Source organism: Panthera leo, chromosome A3, assembly GCF_018350215.1.
Source record: "Panthera leo isolate Ple1 chromosome A3, P.leo_Ple1_pat1.1, whole genome shotgun sequence".
In the NCBI taxonomy this organism is placed as follows: domain Eukaryota; kingdom Metazoa; phylum Chordata; class Mammalia; order Carnivora; family Felidae; genus Panthera; species Panthera leo.
Window position 1 is genome coordinate 89203917 of NC_056681.1, and position 15961 is coordinate 89219877.

Genomic DNA, 15961 nt, shown 5'->3' on the forward strand with positions numbered 1-15961 from the left:
CCTCCGAGTCGTGTCTTCCTCATCTCCCAGGGCCCAGTCTGCTTCCTGGCACACACCCACTCCCACACCCACTCCCACACCCACCCTGGACCTGGTCCCCACCCAGGGCTGCTCCACCCACACTCCTGAAACCCAAACTCAACCTTCTTGGACTCCACAGTCCCTATCCTTCCAGTACCCCACTAACTATCCCTATCTGTTTTTAGACATCGAAGACCTCAAGCCCCAGACTCCCTACAGCTCAGTCTTCACACCCACCCACTCCAACCCGGACACCAGGGGCTGTCGCTCCAGCCACTCTCTAGCCCAAAGGTCCTTCCAGCTCTGACTGGCAGAGGCCCAGGTTTAGAGGAACTAAACCATGCTCTTGAACCTGACTTTGCTGGGCCCCCACAGTGACCAGCAAACCGCCTCCTCCCAGCCACTTTGCCCAGTCAGCTCCTTCCCTCATTCTCCACAGGGGCCACCTTAAACCTTCTCCGCCCTCCTTAGTCACTCCACCCTCAGCTCCCCACTCTTCCTGAGCAGAAGAGCCTTCTTCCTACTTCAGAGAAAAAGCAGAAGACAACAGAAGAAGCCCCTCGGCATCCCCCCATCAAACCCATGAACTACCTGTCCACGCTGCTCCGCACCTGCCCTCCTGCCACCCCTCCCCTCAGAAGGCAGAACCTCCTGGGGTCCATCTCCCCCATGCCCACTCCGGGAGCCCACTCCCAGACTCTCCTGCTGTCTCCCACCTTCACAGTCCACTGACTCTCGACCATCAGCATTTCAACACTGACAAGAACTTCTCATCTGATAAACTGTCCCGTTAACCCCACGTCACGCTCCAGCTACCGCCTGGTCTCTCTCCTCCCCCACAACCAGATTTCTTTAAGGCACTGTCTCAGGTGGCCTTCTCCACCTCTTCACCTCCCACTGACTTTCCAACCCACGGCAAATCTGGTTTCTCTTCCCACCACAATCCACAAAAATCCTTCTCTCCCAAGTCACTGCCACCCTGCACTTTGTGACATCCACTGGACACTTCTCAGGGTCACCGGGGGCTTTGTCTGGCTGGGCCCTCTTCCCTGCACAAGCCTTGGGGTGATTCCACCCTCCCGGGGACTCCCCAGATCTGCGGGTTCTCCGGCCATGTTTCTGCCCTGAGTCCTGGGCATGCAGGGGCTGTCTACTAGACCTTTTCATGGATGTCTCACAGGCACTTGAACTCAACCCTAAAATCGAAATCGAGATTGAAGTCACCATCTGCCCCTGTCCCAACCCGGCTCCCCACACCGTCATCCAGTGATGCTCTGGCACCACCTCACCTCCTCTTTCCTTCCTTCCCCTCAAGTCTCCGTCTACCCCCGCCTCAGACAGTGCGAGCCTTCCCAACCACAAGTTTGGGCACCCCTCTCGTCCTCATAAAATGGCTCAATGACCCCCCTGTCCTCAGGGAACAGTCTCGACTTCTGCGCTATTGGGCCCCTGCCTAGCCTCGCCCTGCCCCTGGGGCTGGAGGCACCGCACACGCCTACTTATTGCCATGCCTCAGATACGGGGCTTTCCCCACCCTGGTTCTTTGCCTGAACTGCCCCTCTGTCACCGCCTCTCCCCACCCCACTTGCCGGGCTCCTCCTTGGGCTTATCTTCCACATCTCAGTTTTAGACATCTTCCCTCCTCCAGCCTGGGTGTGGCCACTTCCTGGGACCCCCCACAGCTTCTGGCAGTTTTTGCATCTCAGTTGTATCACTTGTTTCTGAGGTTGACCGTCCACTCGTCTTCCCCCTCTCCACTTTAGACTGCAAGCTCCACAAGGCAGCAAACGTGACGTGCGATCGTGTTCATCCCTGCACCCTCAAGGCCCACTGCCAGTGCACAGGAGGTATTCAGTAAGTGTTGAATAAATGAATGGAAAGAAGGGAGGCAGAAGGCACTGGGAAATAAGGTCCCCCTGGAGGCTCTACAGCAGCCCAGATGTTGGTCTGCAGCTCCGGACACTTAGCCAGGAAGGATGCCTGAGGGAACCTGAAAGGGAGGTGCTACTTCAGCGAGGGGGGCCTCGGTGTGGTCTCCACCCTAGGCAGAGTCAAGGAAGTGCCGGGCCTTTGTGGCTTAGTTCAGCCAAACCTGGTCCCAGGTACCTGCTGTATGTCAAGACAGGGCAACCCTGAGAAGTACGCAGAAGGTGCCATAGACCAGCCCTGCCTTCAAAGAACTCGGTCATGGCCAGACCGGGCATGTCAGAGGCCAGGAAGGAGGGAGTTCAGTGTGGACTAGAGCCAGTGGGCACGGTGGAGTTTCTGGGGAAGGGGGACCCTTCCCCTGTGGTCCACGGTACCCCCATACCCAGGCTCTGGCCACTGAAGAGGGCCAAAGAGACAAGAGCTAGGCTCAGGGCCCAGGCCTCTTCCCCACCCCCTCTCCTCAAGCCACCTCTTCCCTCCCCACCCCTGCCGGCCTCCGTGTCCCCTCCACCTCACCAGCTCCCCTCGTCCCCATGCTGCCACTGACACAATGCACAGCGCCCACGCTTAAAAATCTAAATGCTTTTGAAAATGTTTAACCTAGTTAGACAAATTAGCAAAAATTTGTGCAAAACAATTTAGGTATTTAAAATATTCAATGTTTTTAAAAAACTGGAAAACTGTTCTTAGCTTTCAGCTGCAAAAACCAACAAAATATAACATCCCAGCAATCTTACCATGAGGTGTAACATAACCCTTCGGGAAAGCTGTTAAACAGCTACTGAGGCATCCTGGGAAATAGCACTTCATTTATTCAAATGCACATATGTCAGGCTTTTGCACCATATGTCATTCCAAGCTATTTACAGTAATAATTAAATCTTAATCAACGTTTAACCTCTGTAAAATGTTTGAAGAATCCTAATCACCCTTCAGACTGCACTAATGAAGGAGAAATATATAAACATAAAAGGAAAATGATGCACAGATATCACACTGGAAAGAACAGTAATTGCAAAATTGTATTTCTTTTAAATATAATCAGTAAATGATGTAAAGTAAGCCAAGGAGTATTTTAAGTTAAGACATCTTGGATGTCAGAGGTGTGAGCAGCTAATTTTGTTCTGCTACCCATAACAGATGTAGCATATTTTATTTTAGTGCCATTATTAGCAACTTCCCATGCCGGCTTTCACTGAAGCACCGAGGCCCGCATTAAAATCGGAGAGGCTGCTCACCACCGCGGTGGAGGACCACGGCCGGGGCCACGGCCCACTCGACCCGCTCCCTGGAGGGTGCCGGCCTGGGTGCAGACCAAGGCCTCATCCTCCCTGCGGGGGCTGTCCCTGACTCAGGTCCCCCAGGCTCCTCACCGTGCTGAGGGCAGGAGGTAGAAGGGATGCAGGGGGGAGATGCGGGCAGTGGAAAGGCTCTGGGGAGGGGTAGCTGGTTGAGGTACTCAGGAGCAGAGTCTCGGGGACAGAGTGGCCTTCGGGGCTTTTTCTCTCATTTCACATTAACCAGCCCTCACGTCAGACGTTTATGGCTGTCAACTCCATACACCAGGGCTGGGCACACAGAGATGGACAGGTGAGATGGACAGTCTATCTCATCCATGCCCTTGAGTAGCTCACAGTCTAGGGGAGGAGTCATCTATGAAAGCACATGGATCCCAGAGAGACAAGGTGCCATGGTAACTGGGGAGGGGGTGGGGGTTACCACGTATTGATGAAAGGAATCAGGAAGAAAGACTTCTCAGAGGAGGTAGGCCGGGAATAAAATGGAGGATTTTGATAAGAGAGGGCAGGAAAAGCATTGGCGGGCCAGCACGGCCCGTTTGGTGTGGGCAACGTTGGGCATGTAGGGAATGCGGCAGGACGTGGAGGTGGGGCTGGGACGGGCAGGCCCTTATGGGCCACACGAACGTGTCAGTGTGGGCCATGGGGAGCCACGGGAGGATTCTGAGTGGGGGTGGGCCATGATCCAGACTCCATTTTAGAAATGTTTCTCTGGTGGCGGTGGATGTGGAGGACGGATCAGAGGGTAAGTGAGGGGGCAGCTGTGGGAATAAGAGAGAGGTGCCAGGTCCTGCCCTATGATGCTGCCGGCGGGGCTGTGAGGAGGGTGGCACTGAATCCTTTCTGAAGAGAAACCCATAGGAGTTGATGACCAATCCCATGTGGGGGTGAGAGGGAGGTGTCGAGGATGACTGTGCGTTGGATGACTCCTAATTCTAGCTCGGGAGCTGGGGTGGCTGGTGACGCCGTTCTCAGAGGCAGGGAATGCGGGAGGGGGACGGGTCAGGGTGGGAGGGTGACAAGCTCAGGCTTGGTCATGTTGAGTTCCCTAGGCAGAGAGGCCAGGGAGGCAGACAGCGCATGGGTTCGGGAGCTCTGGGCAGGGGTCTGGGTGGGAGAGCAAACCTGGGATGTGCAAGCACAGCCGGAGGCCCCAGGGTGGGGGAACTTGCCCAGGAGAACAGATGGAAGGGGAGGGCGCCAGGCCTGGAGAACAGGCAAATTTGAGGGGCGGCTGAAGGGAACAAGCCCATGATGGTAGCCTTGAGGGACCAGCCCAAGGAACAGAATCAGTGACAGGGGGTGCCAAGGCACCAGGCAGCATGGATACCAGGCACAGCTTTCTGAGTGGTCCCAATGAGGGCTGAAAGGCTTCAGTCTTCACAACAGGATTTGGTGACCTCTGGAGTCCAGATTTCCTACCCCCAACTCAGCGCTGACCCCGGGCACAGACTCTCACTTCCATCCTGGGCCACTTCAACTGGCTGTCCGTTAAGACTCCTCTAGCCTTGGCTGGGGCTGGGGCAATGGCGGATCTCACGGGCGTCGGGACCATTGGGGATCTTTACCGCTGGGCTCAGCGGGAGGCCCCCACAGGAAAGACCCCTGTGCCGTTTGAAGATCACCTCTCTGAGGTGTGGGGGTCCTGGGTCTCCTCCACAGCTATCACATCCAGGGCTCTGCTGGTAAATGGATGTGATTCAGATACAGAGTGCCCCACTGCTGCCCCAACCAGAGACAGAGACAAAGGGCTGTGCTGTTGTTTTGGGGGCACCCCTGCTGCTCAGGGTGGGGGGGGCTGATGGATAAGAAGCAGAAGCTGGCTTTATGTGCCATGTGAGCAGCAGATCAAATGGCGTGTTGGCCACAGAGGTTCATGGGTGGGTTGTGGAGTGAGGGAGTTGCCAAGGCCTGGTAAGGGGAATGGGTGCAGCAAGAGGGGTCACCAGTACCAACCCAGTAAAGGCTTGATGGCCCAGGGTAGTGGGCCGAGGGCAGGGCTTGGTTCTGACCTCAACAAGCTCTGAGGGGCCTCCTACAAGGAGAATGGGATGAGGAGAAAGGGGGCTGGGCAAGAAGTGGCCATAGGGAGGAGGGGTGACCTAGTTCCAGGCTGGCCTCAGGGGGCAGGCAAGAGCCCCTGGCTCCCTCTCTTCATCTGGTAGACACCTCTCCAGGTACCTGACAGCCAGTTAGCAGGGGATGGGGAGCCAGAGCCCTGGAGGGTGGGGGCTGCAGGGACCAGTGAGAGAGCTGAAGTCATCAGCTGTCTGATAGTCCCCCACAAGCCCCAGAACTGGCGGTGCCAGGAGGCCGTGGGCCTGCTGGACACACACCCGCTCTGCCCAAGAGAGTGCTGCCCAGCCACTGTTCCCTGACCCTGAGGTACAACCTGCACCCTGGCTCCCAGAGAGCCTCATCCAGGTGCCCTACCCAGCCAGACCCTGCTGCCCCTCACAGCAGATAGTCCCTAACTTTTAGTTGCATTGAAAGAGGGAGGCAGAAAACATGAATCATCATGTCCAGAAACCCCCAGCCCCCCTGAGCACCCCAAGGCCCAGCTGGCCCCAGAGTCCCCTAGAGCAGCCTGACTGGGTCTTCCTTGGTGGTGCAGGAAGGGTTAACCCTGAGCTATCTGCCTCTGTCTCCCGGCTCATTATGGGTGGGGGGCCCGAGTCAGGAATGCATTTGGGGCCACCGCTGCCTCTGCAGCCTGGGAGCACACACACCTGCAGCCAGGCCGGCGGATAGTTTACATATTTGAACCTGGAGCTAAGGTGCCCAGACACAAACAGGAAACTGGATCCCTGGCCTGTGCCCCATTCTCAGGGGCTTTTACCTACTACAAAGAACTTCCTCCTCCTTGCCTTTCTTCTGGTGGCTTTTCTGCCTCCTTTTCAAAGGCATGGGGCTGGGGGGGCGGGGTGTTCAGTGTGACCCCGTGACATGGCTCAAAGCTGCCTCCTGCTCCTGGCCAGGGTTCTGGGCTTCTGCATCTGCAGGTGGTGCTGACATTGACATGGGGTCCAATGCCCAGGCCGGCACCTGACTGACCCTGTGTGTCTGACGCCTCTTTCAGGTCTAGCACGTAAGGGGCAGCACACCCCACGCTCTCTCTTCAGGGCTGAGCAGGCCTCGGGTCCTGCTTAGGCACACGAGTCTGGGCCCCATCTTTCGTGAAGCTGTTCCGAGTGTCCTAGAGGGCAGAGGTGTTAGGACAGCGCTGGAGAGCAGCTGAGGCTTGAGCCTAGACCCTGTGGGTCAGGCCTATGGTTGCTGGCTTTTGGCTCCCGCTGCTTTCCCAGTGAATGTCAGATTCCTTGGCTGGATGCTAAAAGCCTTCTGGGACCTTCTCCAGGTTTCTCACCTACTGGCTGCTCTCCATTTCTAGTACACTGTATGTTTAGCCTTTGAGGCCCAAGTCTAGCTATATCTTAATCCTCTAAGGCTGCCTCCTCCAGGAAGCCTCCTCTGATCTTCTCAAACCAAATCCATTGCCCCTTGCATTTATTTCCATCTCCATCACATCCCCAGTTGCAGGCGATTTGTTCACTAATCATCTATGAACACAGCAGTCCCCCACCTCACCCCAGTTCAAGCTGGTAGGTCCTTGGCAGAAGTTGAATCAAACTGAACTGAAGGTCCCCAAGTGTAGGGATCCCGTCTATACTCTTCCATCTCCCCTGTGCAATGTGCACCCAGTGGAGGCTCAGACCCCCTCCCCATTTTGGAGCTTTGTACTGTTCCTGGGTGCCCCCTGGTGGATCAATCTCAGAATCCTTCTCTGTCCTCCATCTTCTCAGCTTCAAGGCCTCAGTTTCCCCATATGTGTGGTGGGAAGATTTTCTACTTCCTGGGACTGACATGAGGATAATATCAAGAAACAGGTGAGAGAGTTCTTTGGAAACTTGGAAAATCCATGTGATGCTGCATAAGGAAGGAAGGACTCCATGGCTATCCTAGAGCCCAGGCCCAGTCTTGTTCACGGGTGTCTCCTCATGGCTCACAAGGCTGAGCCCTTGTTTGTGCACAGGCCAGGCATGTTCTAAGCTTCGCACATATTGATGCTTTTAATCCTCTCAGCGGAAGCTTTGCACAACCAAGCCTCCTCCCTCCCTGTCCTGAATTCAGCTAGGCTTTCTAGAAGGTCCTAGAAAGAACCAGGAGGGACAGGCTGAGAGGTGGCCCTGCTGGAGGATGTCACTGGGGCATGTGTGTGCATGTTCATGTGTGTGCTTGTGTGTGGGCCTGTGTGCACATGCAGGTTTGGGCTGGGGGTGTGGGGAACAGGCAACGTGACAGGTGGCGTTGGCGTTCCTGGGCTCTGAGTGGCTTTGCCATTCCCATCCGTCCCTCCTGGGGGGTCCTGTGGGCAAACTCCAAGAAAGCAGCGGGCGGGGAGGCGGCAGATTTCTGACGGCAAAAATAGCCCGCTTTGGAGTTCAGTAGAGACTGATTAAACCAGTAAACGAGAAAAACCCCAAACAAACAACTCCAAGGAAAGTGGGAGATGGATTTGAGATTAGAGGGAAGAGGCCCCTGCTCTGGGAGAAGGTGAATGTCTGTGGACTCAGGAGGGCCACAATGCCCTCTAGACGTTGCCTCTGGCCTCATAACAGCACCGCAAAAGCAGGAGAAGCAGGAACCGGGGTAAGCCCAGATGAGCCACACTCTGTATTAGGTGTTGATAAAGAGCTCTATTTCTCAGCCCTAGGAACATCCTTATGTGTTGAAAGAGGGAGAAAGGACTATTGTCTCGAGGTAGTAGATGGGACACAGGAAACACATGTCACCGAAGTCTACCTATGTGAGGTGAGACAGATCCTAGTGTGGCTCATCAGAGAGGACTTCCTGGAGGAGCGGTCATTTCTAGAACAGCCTGAATATAGACCTGAGCTCATTCCCAATTCTTCCCCATTCTTGGTTGGGCATTCAAATGCTTTCCCAAGAAAAAGAGAAAGGGAAAAGAGAGGCAAGCTGGGGTAGATATTTGCTTCTGGTAAGTCACAGCTTCCAGCCAAGCTGGTTCGTGAAAACTACCATTTTCCTCAGAGCTGCTGATGGGGAAAGAGGTGGTAGAGGTTCTGCTGCCAGTGGGGTCACCCATATTCTCTTCCCAGACAGGGAGGGGGTAGGGAATGAGAAGGGGGTGGCTGAACTTGACACTCAGGTACCTCATCTACAGCATGGATGTGGCCTCTAAGAGCCACCCTCTGGGGCCAGGGTGACTTGTGGTTTGTGAGTGGTATGAGGATGTGACGAGGGCCTTAGCCTTCTTCAGAACATGCCTTCTTCTAGTGCCCCAGACCCTCTAAGGCTGAGGTAAGGAGAGGGTAGGCTGAGTGGGGGTGGGGTTGGCAGGGCTGACATGGGAGGCTCTGAGCAGGAAGCCTTGAGGGCCTCTGATGATGTCTTTTCTTCCAGTCAAGGTGTTTGGCAGAAGCTGGAGGGGCAGGGGAAGGTGGGAAGTCCTCTGCTGAGCTGTCAGGCAAGGCCAACGAGCAAAGGCCAACCAACCAGCAACTGCAGGGCATGCCAACAGAGCAAACAGGTGCTCGCTACTGGTGAACCTGACTCCTTGCCTCCCACCTGGCATGTGGTACAGGGAAAAGAGATGCACACACACTTAGAGAGCCCCCTAGCCCTATGGAAGAGCCCAGGGTTCTCTCCTTCACCTGCAGCCAGCCAGAGGCACATAGCCCATCTTTTCTGTGCCCCCACTCCAGTCCCTATTGCTACTGGGAGGCCAGAAGAGTCAAGTGAGGGTCCAGGGGCCACAAGGCAAGTTCCCAGGAAGGCCAGGCTCTGCCCATTAACCATTTGGCAGCATTCTTGAGCCACGCCAGGCCCTCAGAGGTGGCTCTCAGAGGGCACACTCGTGCTGCAGACAAGACACCTGAGGGTCAGATGGGGTCAGCATCTGACTCAAGATTGCATGGCCTGCTGTCAGCTCTTCAAACTCCAGAACAAGGGCCTGGTCTAATGGTTTCGCTTCCAGAATCCTAATGGGCAGAGCCATGAAGAAACATAGTTCCACCACCCTATGGCTGGGGAAACTGAGGTCTTTAAGGTTAAGACCAAGGTCATATGGATAGTTGAGGCTAAGGGATGCCAGCCTCTGCCTCTGGAGGAGGGTGGGCCTGGGGGATGTGGGGTGACCGCCAGCCCCAATCCCACCTATGGACAGGGCAGAGCTCTTAGTGGCCTCTATTCCCCAATGCCTCACTCATCCACAGAAAAGCCCCACCTTTTCCTGTGGACACATTTCAACCTCACCAAATCAGCTAATTATTGACAGTTGGTGAAGAGGAGATTTCACTTTTTCCTCCTGTTAAACTGCTCCTAATTAGTTCCCTGTTACCACGGCTGGCTCGCCCGCCCGCCGCCCGCCCGTTCACGCAGTAATCCCGCTGCACAGTGCCTCATTAACCTTTTGCTCCTCTCCTGCCGCCTGCCAACAAGATGAAGACAAAAACAGATTGTCAAACAATGGCTCCGGCTTGTATGTGCAGCCCTGTTCCCCAGCCCCCGAGCTCCCAAGGGAATAGTGGGGAAAAGCGAGGGGAATGGGGTTGGGGGGGTGGTGGCGGAAGCCGGAGAGGAATTGAGGAAGGGAGAAAGAGGCACAAAGACAGAGAGACAGAAACAGGCAGGGACACGGGGAGAGGACTTGGCCAAGGTACTGCTTCTTGCTCCAAGGAGACATGAGGTTCATTAAATGGGATTGGAAACTCTCCCAGGTGGGGAATGCTGGTTGTCAGAGTTGGAGGGACATTCACCATCCCCTGGTCCAGCCTCTTGTGGCAGCAAAGGCTGTGGGCATGAAGACTGGACTCTGGACATCTTCCTCTAGGGACCCGGGCCACAGGCACAGAGTGTGTGTGTGTGTGTGTGTGTGTGTGTGTGTGTGTGTGTTTATGCACGTGTGTGTCTGGGGGAGGACAGAGATGACCACATTTGCTGGAACCCAGAGCCCCAATCTACAGAGAGGACTGTAGGGTGGCCAGACAGGCCACCACAAATCAGGCCCCACATGCCATGGTGGCCCCCACAATCCATGTGACCTTGAGTTGCCTCTGGAAAAGCCCCAGCACAGTCCTCTGCTTTATTTTCATGTTACTACACCACCACCTGACATTTGTTGTTCACTGGGTTTCTGCCCATCCCATCAGAATGGAGGCTGTCTGATACCAGGGGGCTATGACATGATTCTCATAATTACAAGAGGAAGGGAAAAGCAACCCAGCATCTATGGGGTGGGAAACAGAATCTAGGTGTGGATGGGTCCATGCCTGGGCACAGCCTGACTGAGACAGTCTTGTCCAGTGCCTCACAGCCCTAATCTACAGGTCACAGGGTCACTCACTCCCTGCACAGTGACCGGCCTGGGATCTGGAAGGAAGGCCAGACCTTACCCCCCTGTTCTCACACTCAACTTCCTAAGGAGGTTCCCTGCTCTACCTGCTGGCCTACTAACAACCCTCCCCCTGCCCCCAGTTCTGGGGTAGAGATTAAAGGCACAAGAGGTGGCACCTGAGTGGCTCAGTTGGTTAAGCCTTAAGCATCCAACTCTGGATTTCAGCTCAGGTCATGATCTCATGGTCCTGAGATCCAGCCCCGTGTAGGGCTCTGAACTGGGTGTGGGGCCTGCTTAAGATTCTCTCCCTCTTCTCTCTCTGCCTGTCCCCTGCTCTTGAGCACAGGCTTTCTCAGGCTCTCTCTCTCTCTCTCTCAGAGAAAAAAAAAAAAGTTTAAAGGCACAAACACCTACTCCAGACGGTCCCTGTGAACATGGACAGGGACTCCCCATGAAGGGTAGGAGGGTTGGCTGAGGGTGCTGGAATGTTCATAATAATACATTATCAGGGAGCCATCTGGGACTCAGACTTGGGCCTTCTCATTTTATAGAGATATAAATGTGGGCTGAGGAGGGACATAAAATCCTTTCGTGAGTATGGAGCCACCATTACCACCTTTGGACCTTGGGCAAGGCATGCCTCAGTCTCCTCCTTTGTAAACACAGAATAATATTGACTCCTATTTCATAGGACTGTCATGTCCTAGTCTCCCATCTCCCCTCCGCCACCAAGCAGGCCGCTCTACTTACTGGACCCAGGGCCGTGCCTTTCTGCCCTGGGCTACGTGCATCCCCTCCTGTGCATTCCTTCCCCCTACTGGCCCTCTCCAGGCTCCCACCCCCATCAATGGAACACCCAGGGAGTGCCACTTTCTTTACTGTTCTTGAATGGTTTCCCATTCATGAGCTTGCTTCTCTGAACACAGAGAAACTTGACTATCATTCGCTTCCTAGATTGCTTTGCCTACACACCCAGCTGACAGGTCCCCTTGCAGTAGCTCACTCTGCGGAGAGCCCCTCCTCCTTGAAATGACCTTGTCCTCAGGGTCCATGGTGGTGCTCCATCAGGGTCCTCCCTCTGCTCCTGGCTGCCCCTGCCTTTTCCTGATGCCTTTATTTCCTCCCACAATGACCTCACCCCTTCCTTGGCTTCAGTTCCCCCCAGGCACCAAAGGTACCATCTCCAGCCAAAATCTCTTCCCAGAGTCAGAGATGTGCACACCTAACGCTAACGCTCTAGGTAACATCCCTTAAGAGTCAATAATACCTCAGACTTGAAGGGCATTGGGAGGACTTGATACAAGGGATGCACAGTTACCAACATGCTGACAGGCCTAGTAGATGCTTAGCAAATGGTGGCTATTATTATTGTTTGCAATTTTAATTTTAAAATTAGCACCATTTTAATAGGCAGAAATACTAATTTGAAATGAGCAGCAAAACTCTCTCCCAGGGATTGAAGGGAGGATTGAAGTTCTTTCCTCAACCTCTGGGGTTAGTGGGTTGGAAACTCCACACCAATCACTGCAGGCCAACCATTCTAGAAACAAGTTCCTAAACTCTATTTCCAAGTCCCCTAATTAATTAATTGGTGTTCCAGCTATTACTCCTGTTGACAACCTTGGTGACTCTTGGCAAGGATGGGTCAGCCCAAGCAAGTCCAGACTTATTATGGCAAATCCCACTGGCTTCTGGGATGTGAGACATGATCCCCATACGGCAGAAGCTGTACCTCATTAGAATTAATTGGAAGGATGGATGGAGGGAATGAGGTCCTCTCAGCCAGTTGGCTGATGGCCTTGCTGCCACAGGTCGCAGATTGGCCTCAAAACAGCTCATAAAGCCCCCAGCCTTGCCTACATCCTAGTGGACTTGATGCAGGTGAGGAAGGGGCACTGAAAACCACATCCCTACCCTCCTTTCTCGAGAGAACAGACTTCTCATGCCATGATTACATTCTTCCCAGTCTAGAAAAAAAAAAAAGTCTTGGGTTTCAATGAGAGGGACTTTGGTCCATTTCCATGCCTGTTTGAGGCAGACATGAGGGAAGAGAGGAGCCTGAAGCTTGACTGAGAGCCTCTGTGAGGGCAGACCTGCTCACTGAGACCACCTCCTGCAGCTAGAGCCAGAGGCTTGGGTGGGTGGACTGCAGCCATCTCTCCATCATCTGCCCCAGAGGAACACCTGCCAAAGGCCCACTCCTAGGCTCTTCCCCCCAGAGAGTAGGGTGGCCCCCGGTCCCCCCATCTCTCCACTACCTCAGTGCAGTCAAAGTGGCTGAGGGAGGAGAGAAAATCCTACAGAACAAGTAGATGCAGCATGGCCTGGGAATGGGCCTCTGGGGGTTCCTCTCATATCACCGCCTCACTTCTGTGACGTTGGTCTGGTCCCTGGGCTGCTCTGGGCCTCCATTTCCCCAGCAGAGCCAGAAGGATGGTAAACTGAGCAATCCTTCCAACAGGCCAGTCCCCGATTCTGTCCTGTGAGGCTTCTCTGCCCTAGGTCGCTCCCCATGCGACAGAGATAGGAGACCTACCCGAAGCTTCTGAACACAGTGGTGCCTACGAGTGTCTCTGACCCTCGCCTAGAACTGCAGACTTAGCCTGACTGTACAGAGAGATGCAGTCACTTTGGCGAGTGCTGGGCACAGCCCTTCCAGGACAGGGATGCCAAGACCACCGAGAAGTGCCCTCTCTCCCACCTTCAGAACTTCTGGAGCCCTTGGCTCCATTCAGAGTCTCCAAACATCAGGTAACGGCTTTTCAGCTTTCATGGGGGAAGGGGTATCCCTGGCCTCACAGCAAGGCTGGGCCCTGCGGGCATGAGGGCGTTCCTGGCACATATCACACACCGGGCTTCCCACCCCAGTGTGCCTTGGGCCCTCCAAGACAGGAGCCCCACCCCATTCTGGTTTCCTTCTAAATCTCTGGGGCTCAGTGTGGGGAAGTGACTCTAGTCCTCACCCTCCTGGGACCTCAGGGCTCGGGGCTGGCTCACTACCTCCTACTTAGGACCTTGGGTCTTCAGGGCCCACAGTCCAGGCCCCTCAGTTTTACCTTTCTGGCTTCCCTCCAGGAACCTGCCCCCAACGCCCACCTCTCTCAGGACTGAGCAGGATCAGGCCTGTCATCGCAAACTGGTAAGTGCCAGTCTGTGGCCACAGCCTCCATCTGCCCAAGAGTTCAGTGACTCCAAATGCCACATTCATTCTATGACCCCCTTGGGTTTGCCTTTCTGTCAAACCTTGCCTTCCCCGGTCAGCTTACTCGCCCATCTTCACCCACCCAGCTAAGATTCCGGGGCCCGCCATTCCTCCTGATGGCTTACTGACTCCCCGAATCAGCCAGCCAGATGAAACCTGCGGAGTGAACCCTGTGGCCCTCTCAGCCCCGGCTCCTTTAGACACACAGGCCCTGGCCACGCCCACAGACCTGCATCCTCACAGCAGACCTGGTGCACTGCCCACCCAGATTCTCTAACTTCCTTGGTCAGCTGTCTTTCCCATTCTCCCTCCGAATGTCTCCATAGTCCTCAAACCTCTGGCCTCCCCCTCCTCCACCCTTCGCCATCCTCTCTGCTCGGTCAGGAGGACACAGAAGCTATCAGAACAACTTCCTTAACCTCCCTACCCCCCAACACCATCCCCAACTGCATCTCTCTCCATCCCCACTCCTAAAGTGGGGAGCAGGCTCTCCGCAGCCAAGGCAAATCCCTTGAATCCCCGGTCTGTGCTCTGCCCCGCCCCCACTCCATGGACTTTGCTCTCCCCATCTTCCCCCTCCCTCGGTCCTCTGTTTCTCTCCTGGTACCTTCCCTTTTGTATTTACACAAGCTCCCATCTCTTTCATTTAAAAAAGGGAAAAATAAGCAAATCAAAGCCTCCCTCGATCCCACATCTCATTCCAGCTGCAGGTCTATTTCTGTTTTCCCTTAGTGCCAAGCCCCTGGACAGAGCCGTCAGCCCTGCCACCCTATTTCCTCACCTCTCAGCTGGGCCCACTCCTGGGGAGAGGGTTTGCCTTCATCGTCTGGGACACCAAGGGACACTTCAACTTCATGGGGCTCAACTTCTCAGGAATGCCTGCCCCTGAGGGCGGCCCACCCCCCTCCAACCGCACTTAGCTCTGAACTTACCAAACTGGCTGCTGGTCTGTGGATGCCACTCCTCCCCAGGGCCTCTTTTCTCCACACACTCCCTGGCTTCCATCATTGTTTTTATGCTGGTGGCCTTACATCCGTCCCTCTAGCCCAGGCCTCTCTCCTGGATTCCAGGCCCAGAGCCGACTTCCCACCGGGCACCCCCATTAGCACATTCCACAGGATCCTGGAACCTCACGTGTCCATCCAACTCAACATGCCCTCTTCCCTCAAACCACCTCCCTTCGTGTCTCTATCTTGTTAAATAGTGCTCACGTCTGCCTGGTCATTCAAAAGCAGCAAGCCAGACGCACACCGCGTTGCTCCCTTCCCTCCCACCACATGCGGTTCTTCATAGACCTAACTTCCTCTTAAAGGACCCACTTCTCGATGCCCACTTCCAACAGCCTGGTCCAAGCTGACACCATCTCTTGCTGGATGCCCACTGCCTCCTGATGGCTCCTTCTCCTCCAGAGCTCCAGCCCAGGCTCACAATTGGGAATCTGCAGTCCTGCGTTGCACGGCCCTTCTGATGACACCTACCTTCTCTGCTTTGGCTCCCAAGTCCCCACCTCCACCTGCCCTGGGCCCCCTTGCCTGGCCCACCCTCTGCTCGTGATGCAGACTTTCCTCAGCCCCTGTAATGCGCTGTGTGCTGCCTCCTCTCAGAACCTTCACCCCAGGTGACCGCAGCCTATATGTCCCCTTTTCCCCCTTGCACCTGGCCAACTCCAGCTCATCCTCAAGGCCCCATGAAATGCCACTTCCCTCTTAGGCTGGGTTTGGGGCCCCGCACTGTCTCCTCCCATGTCCGGCTGGACTTTTCCCTCCTAACAGTCCTCCCCCTTCATTTGCTAGTCCCTTTTTAATTGTCATGCTCACTGCTTGGCCTTCAGCTCGGGAGAGGTCAGGGCCTGAATGTGTCTCCTTTATGGCTCTAACCCCAGTGCCTAGCTCAGGGCCAAGGAGTCAGCACTGAATAAGTATTTGTTAATAAATGGCAAAACTGTACCCACCCGTCCTGCCCTCGAGACCTTCCCCACACTGACCTCTGACATCTGCGGGAAGAGGCTGATGGCCAGCGGTAGGGCCAGGCCGAAGGCTGCCAGGCACACAAGGCTTTGTACAGGGAGGAGCAGCCGGGGGCGCGCCTGCAGGAGAGCCGTCCTGTGGGGGAGAGAGGAGGGAGCTCCATGAGACTGGAAGACAGGGTGAGCTG

General features: G+C 55.1%; 1 protein-coding gene and 1 long non-coding RNA gene across 14 annotated transcripts in view; one reads left to right on the top strand and one right to left on the bottom strand.

Annotated features, from left to right (window-relative positions):
- SFXN5 (sideroflexin 5) overlaps window positions 1–15961 on the bottom strand; it is a 117022-nt gene that overhangs the window by 3357 nt on the left and 97704 nt on the right. For 12 of the 13 annotated variants that reach the window (XM_042932681.1, XM_042932689.1, XM_042932687.1 and 9 more), the window contains one exon: window positions 15792–15909. The exons of the other annotated variant lie outside the window; for it this stretch is intronic. In XM_042932681.1, coding sequence (XP_042788615.1) covers window positions 15792–15909 — 118 coding nt within the window. The remainder of the gene's footprint in view (window positions 1–15791; window positions 15910–15961) is intronic. 13 annotated transcript variants of the gene reach the window in all.
- On the top strand, window positions 1705–14975 carry LOC122216195. The gene is made up of 4 exons (XR_006200780.1): window positions 1705–1875; window positions 7052–7135; window positions 13681–13744; window positions 14540–14975. It is a non-coding gene; the product is annotated as an uncharacterized LOC122216195 (long non-coding RNA).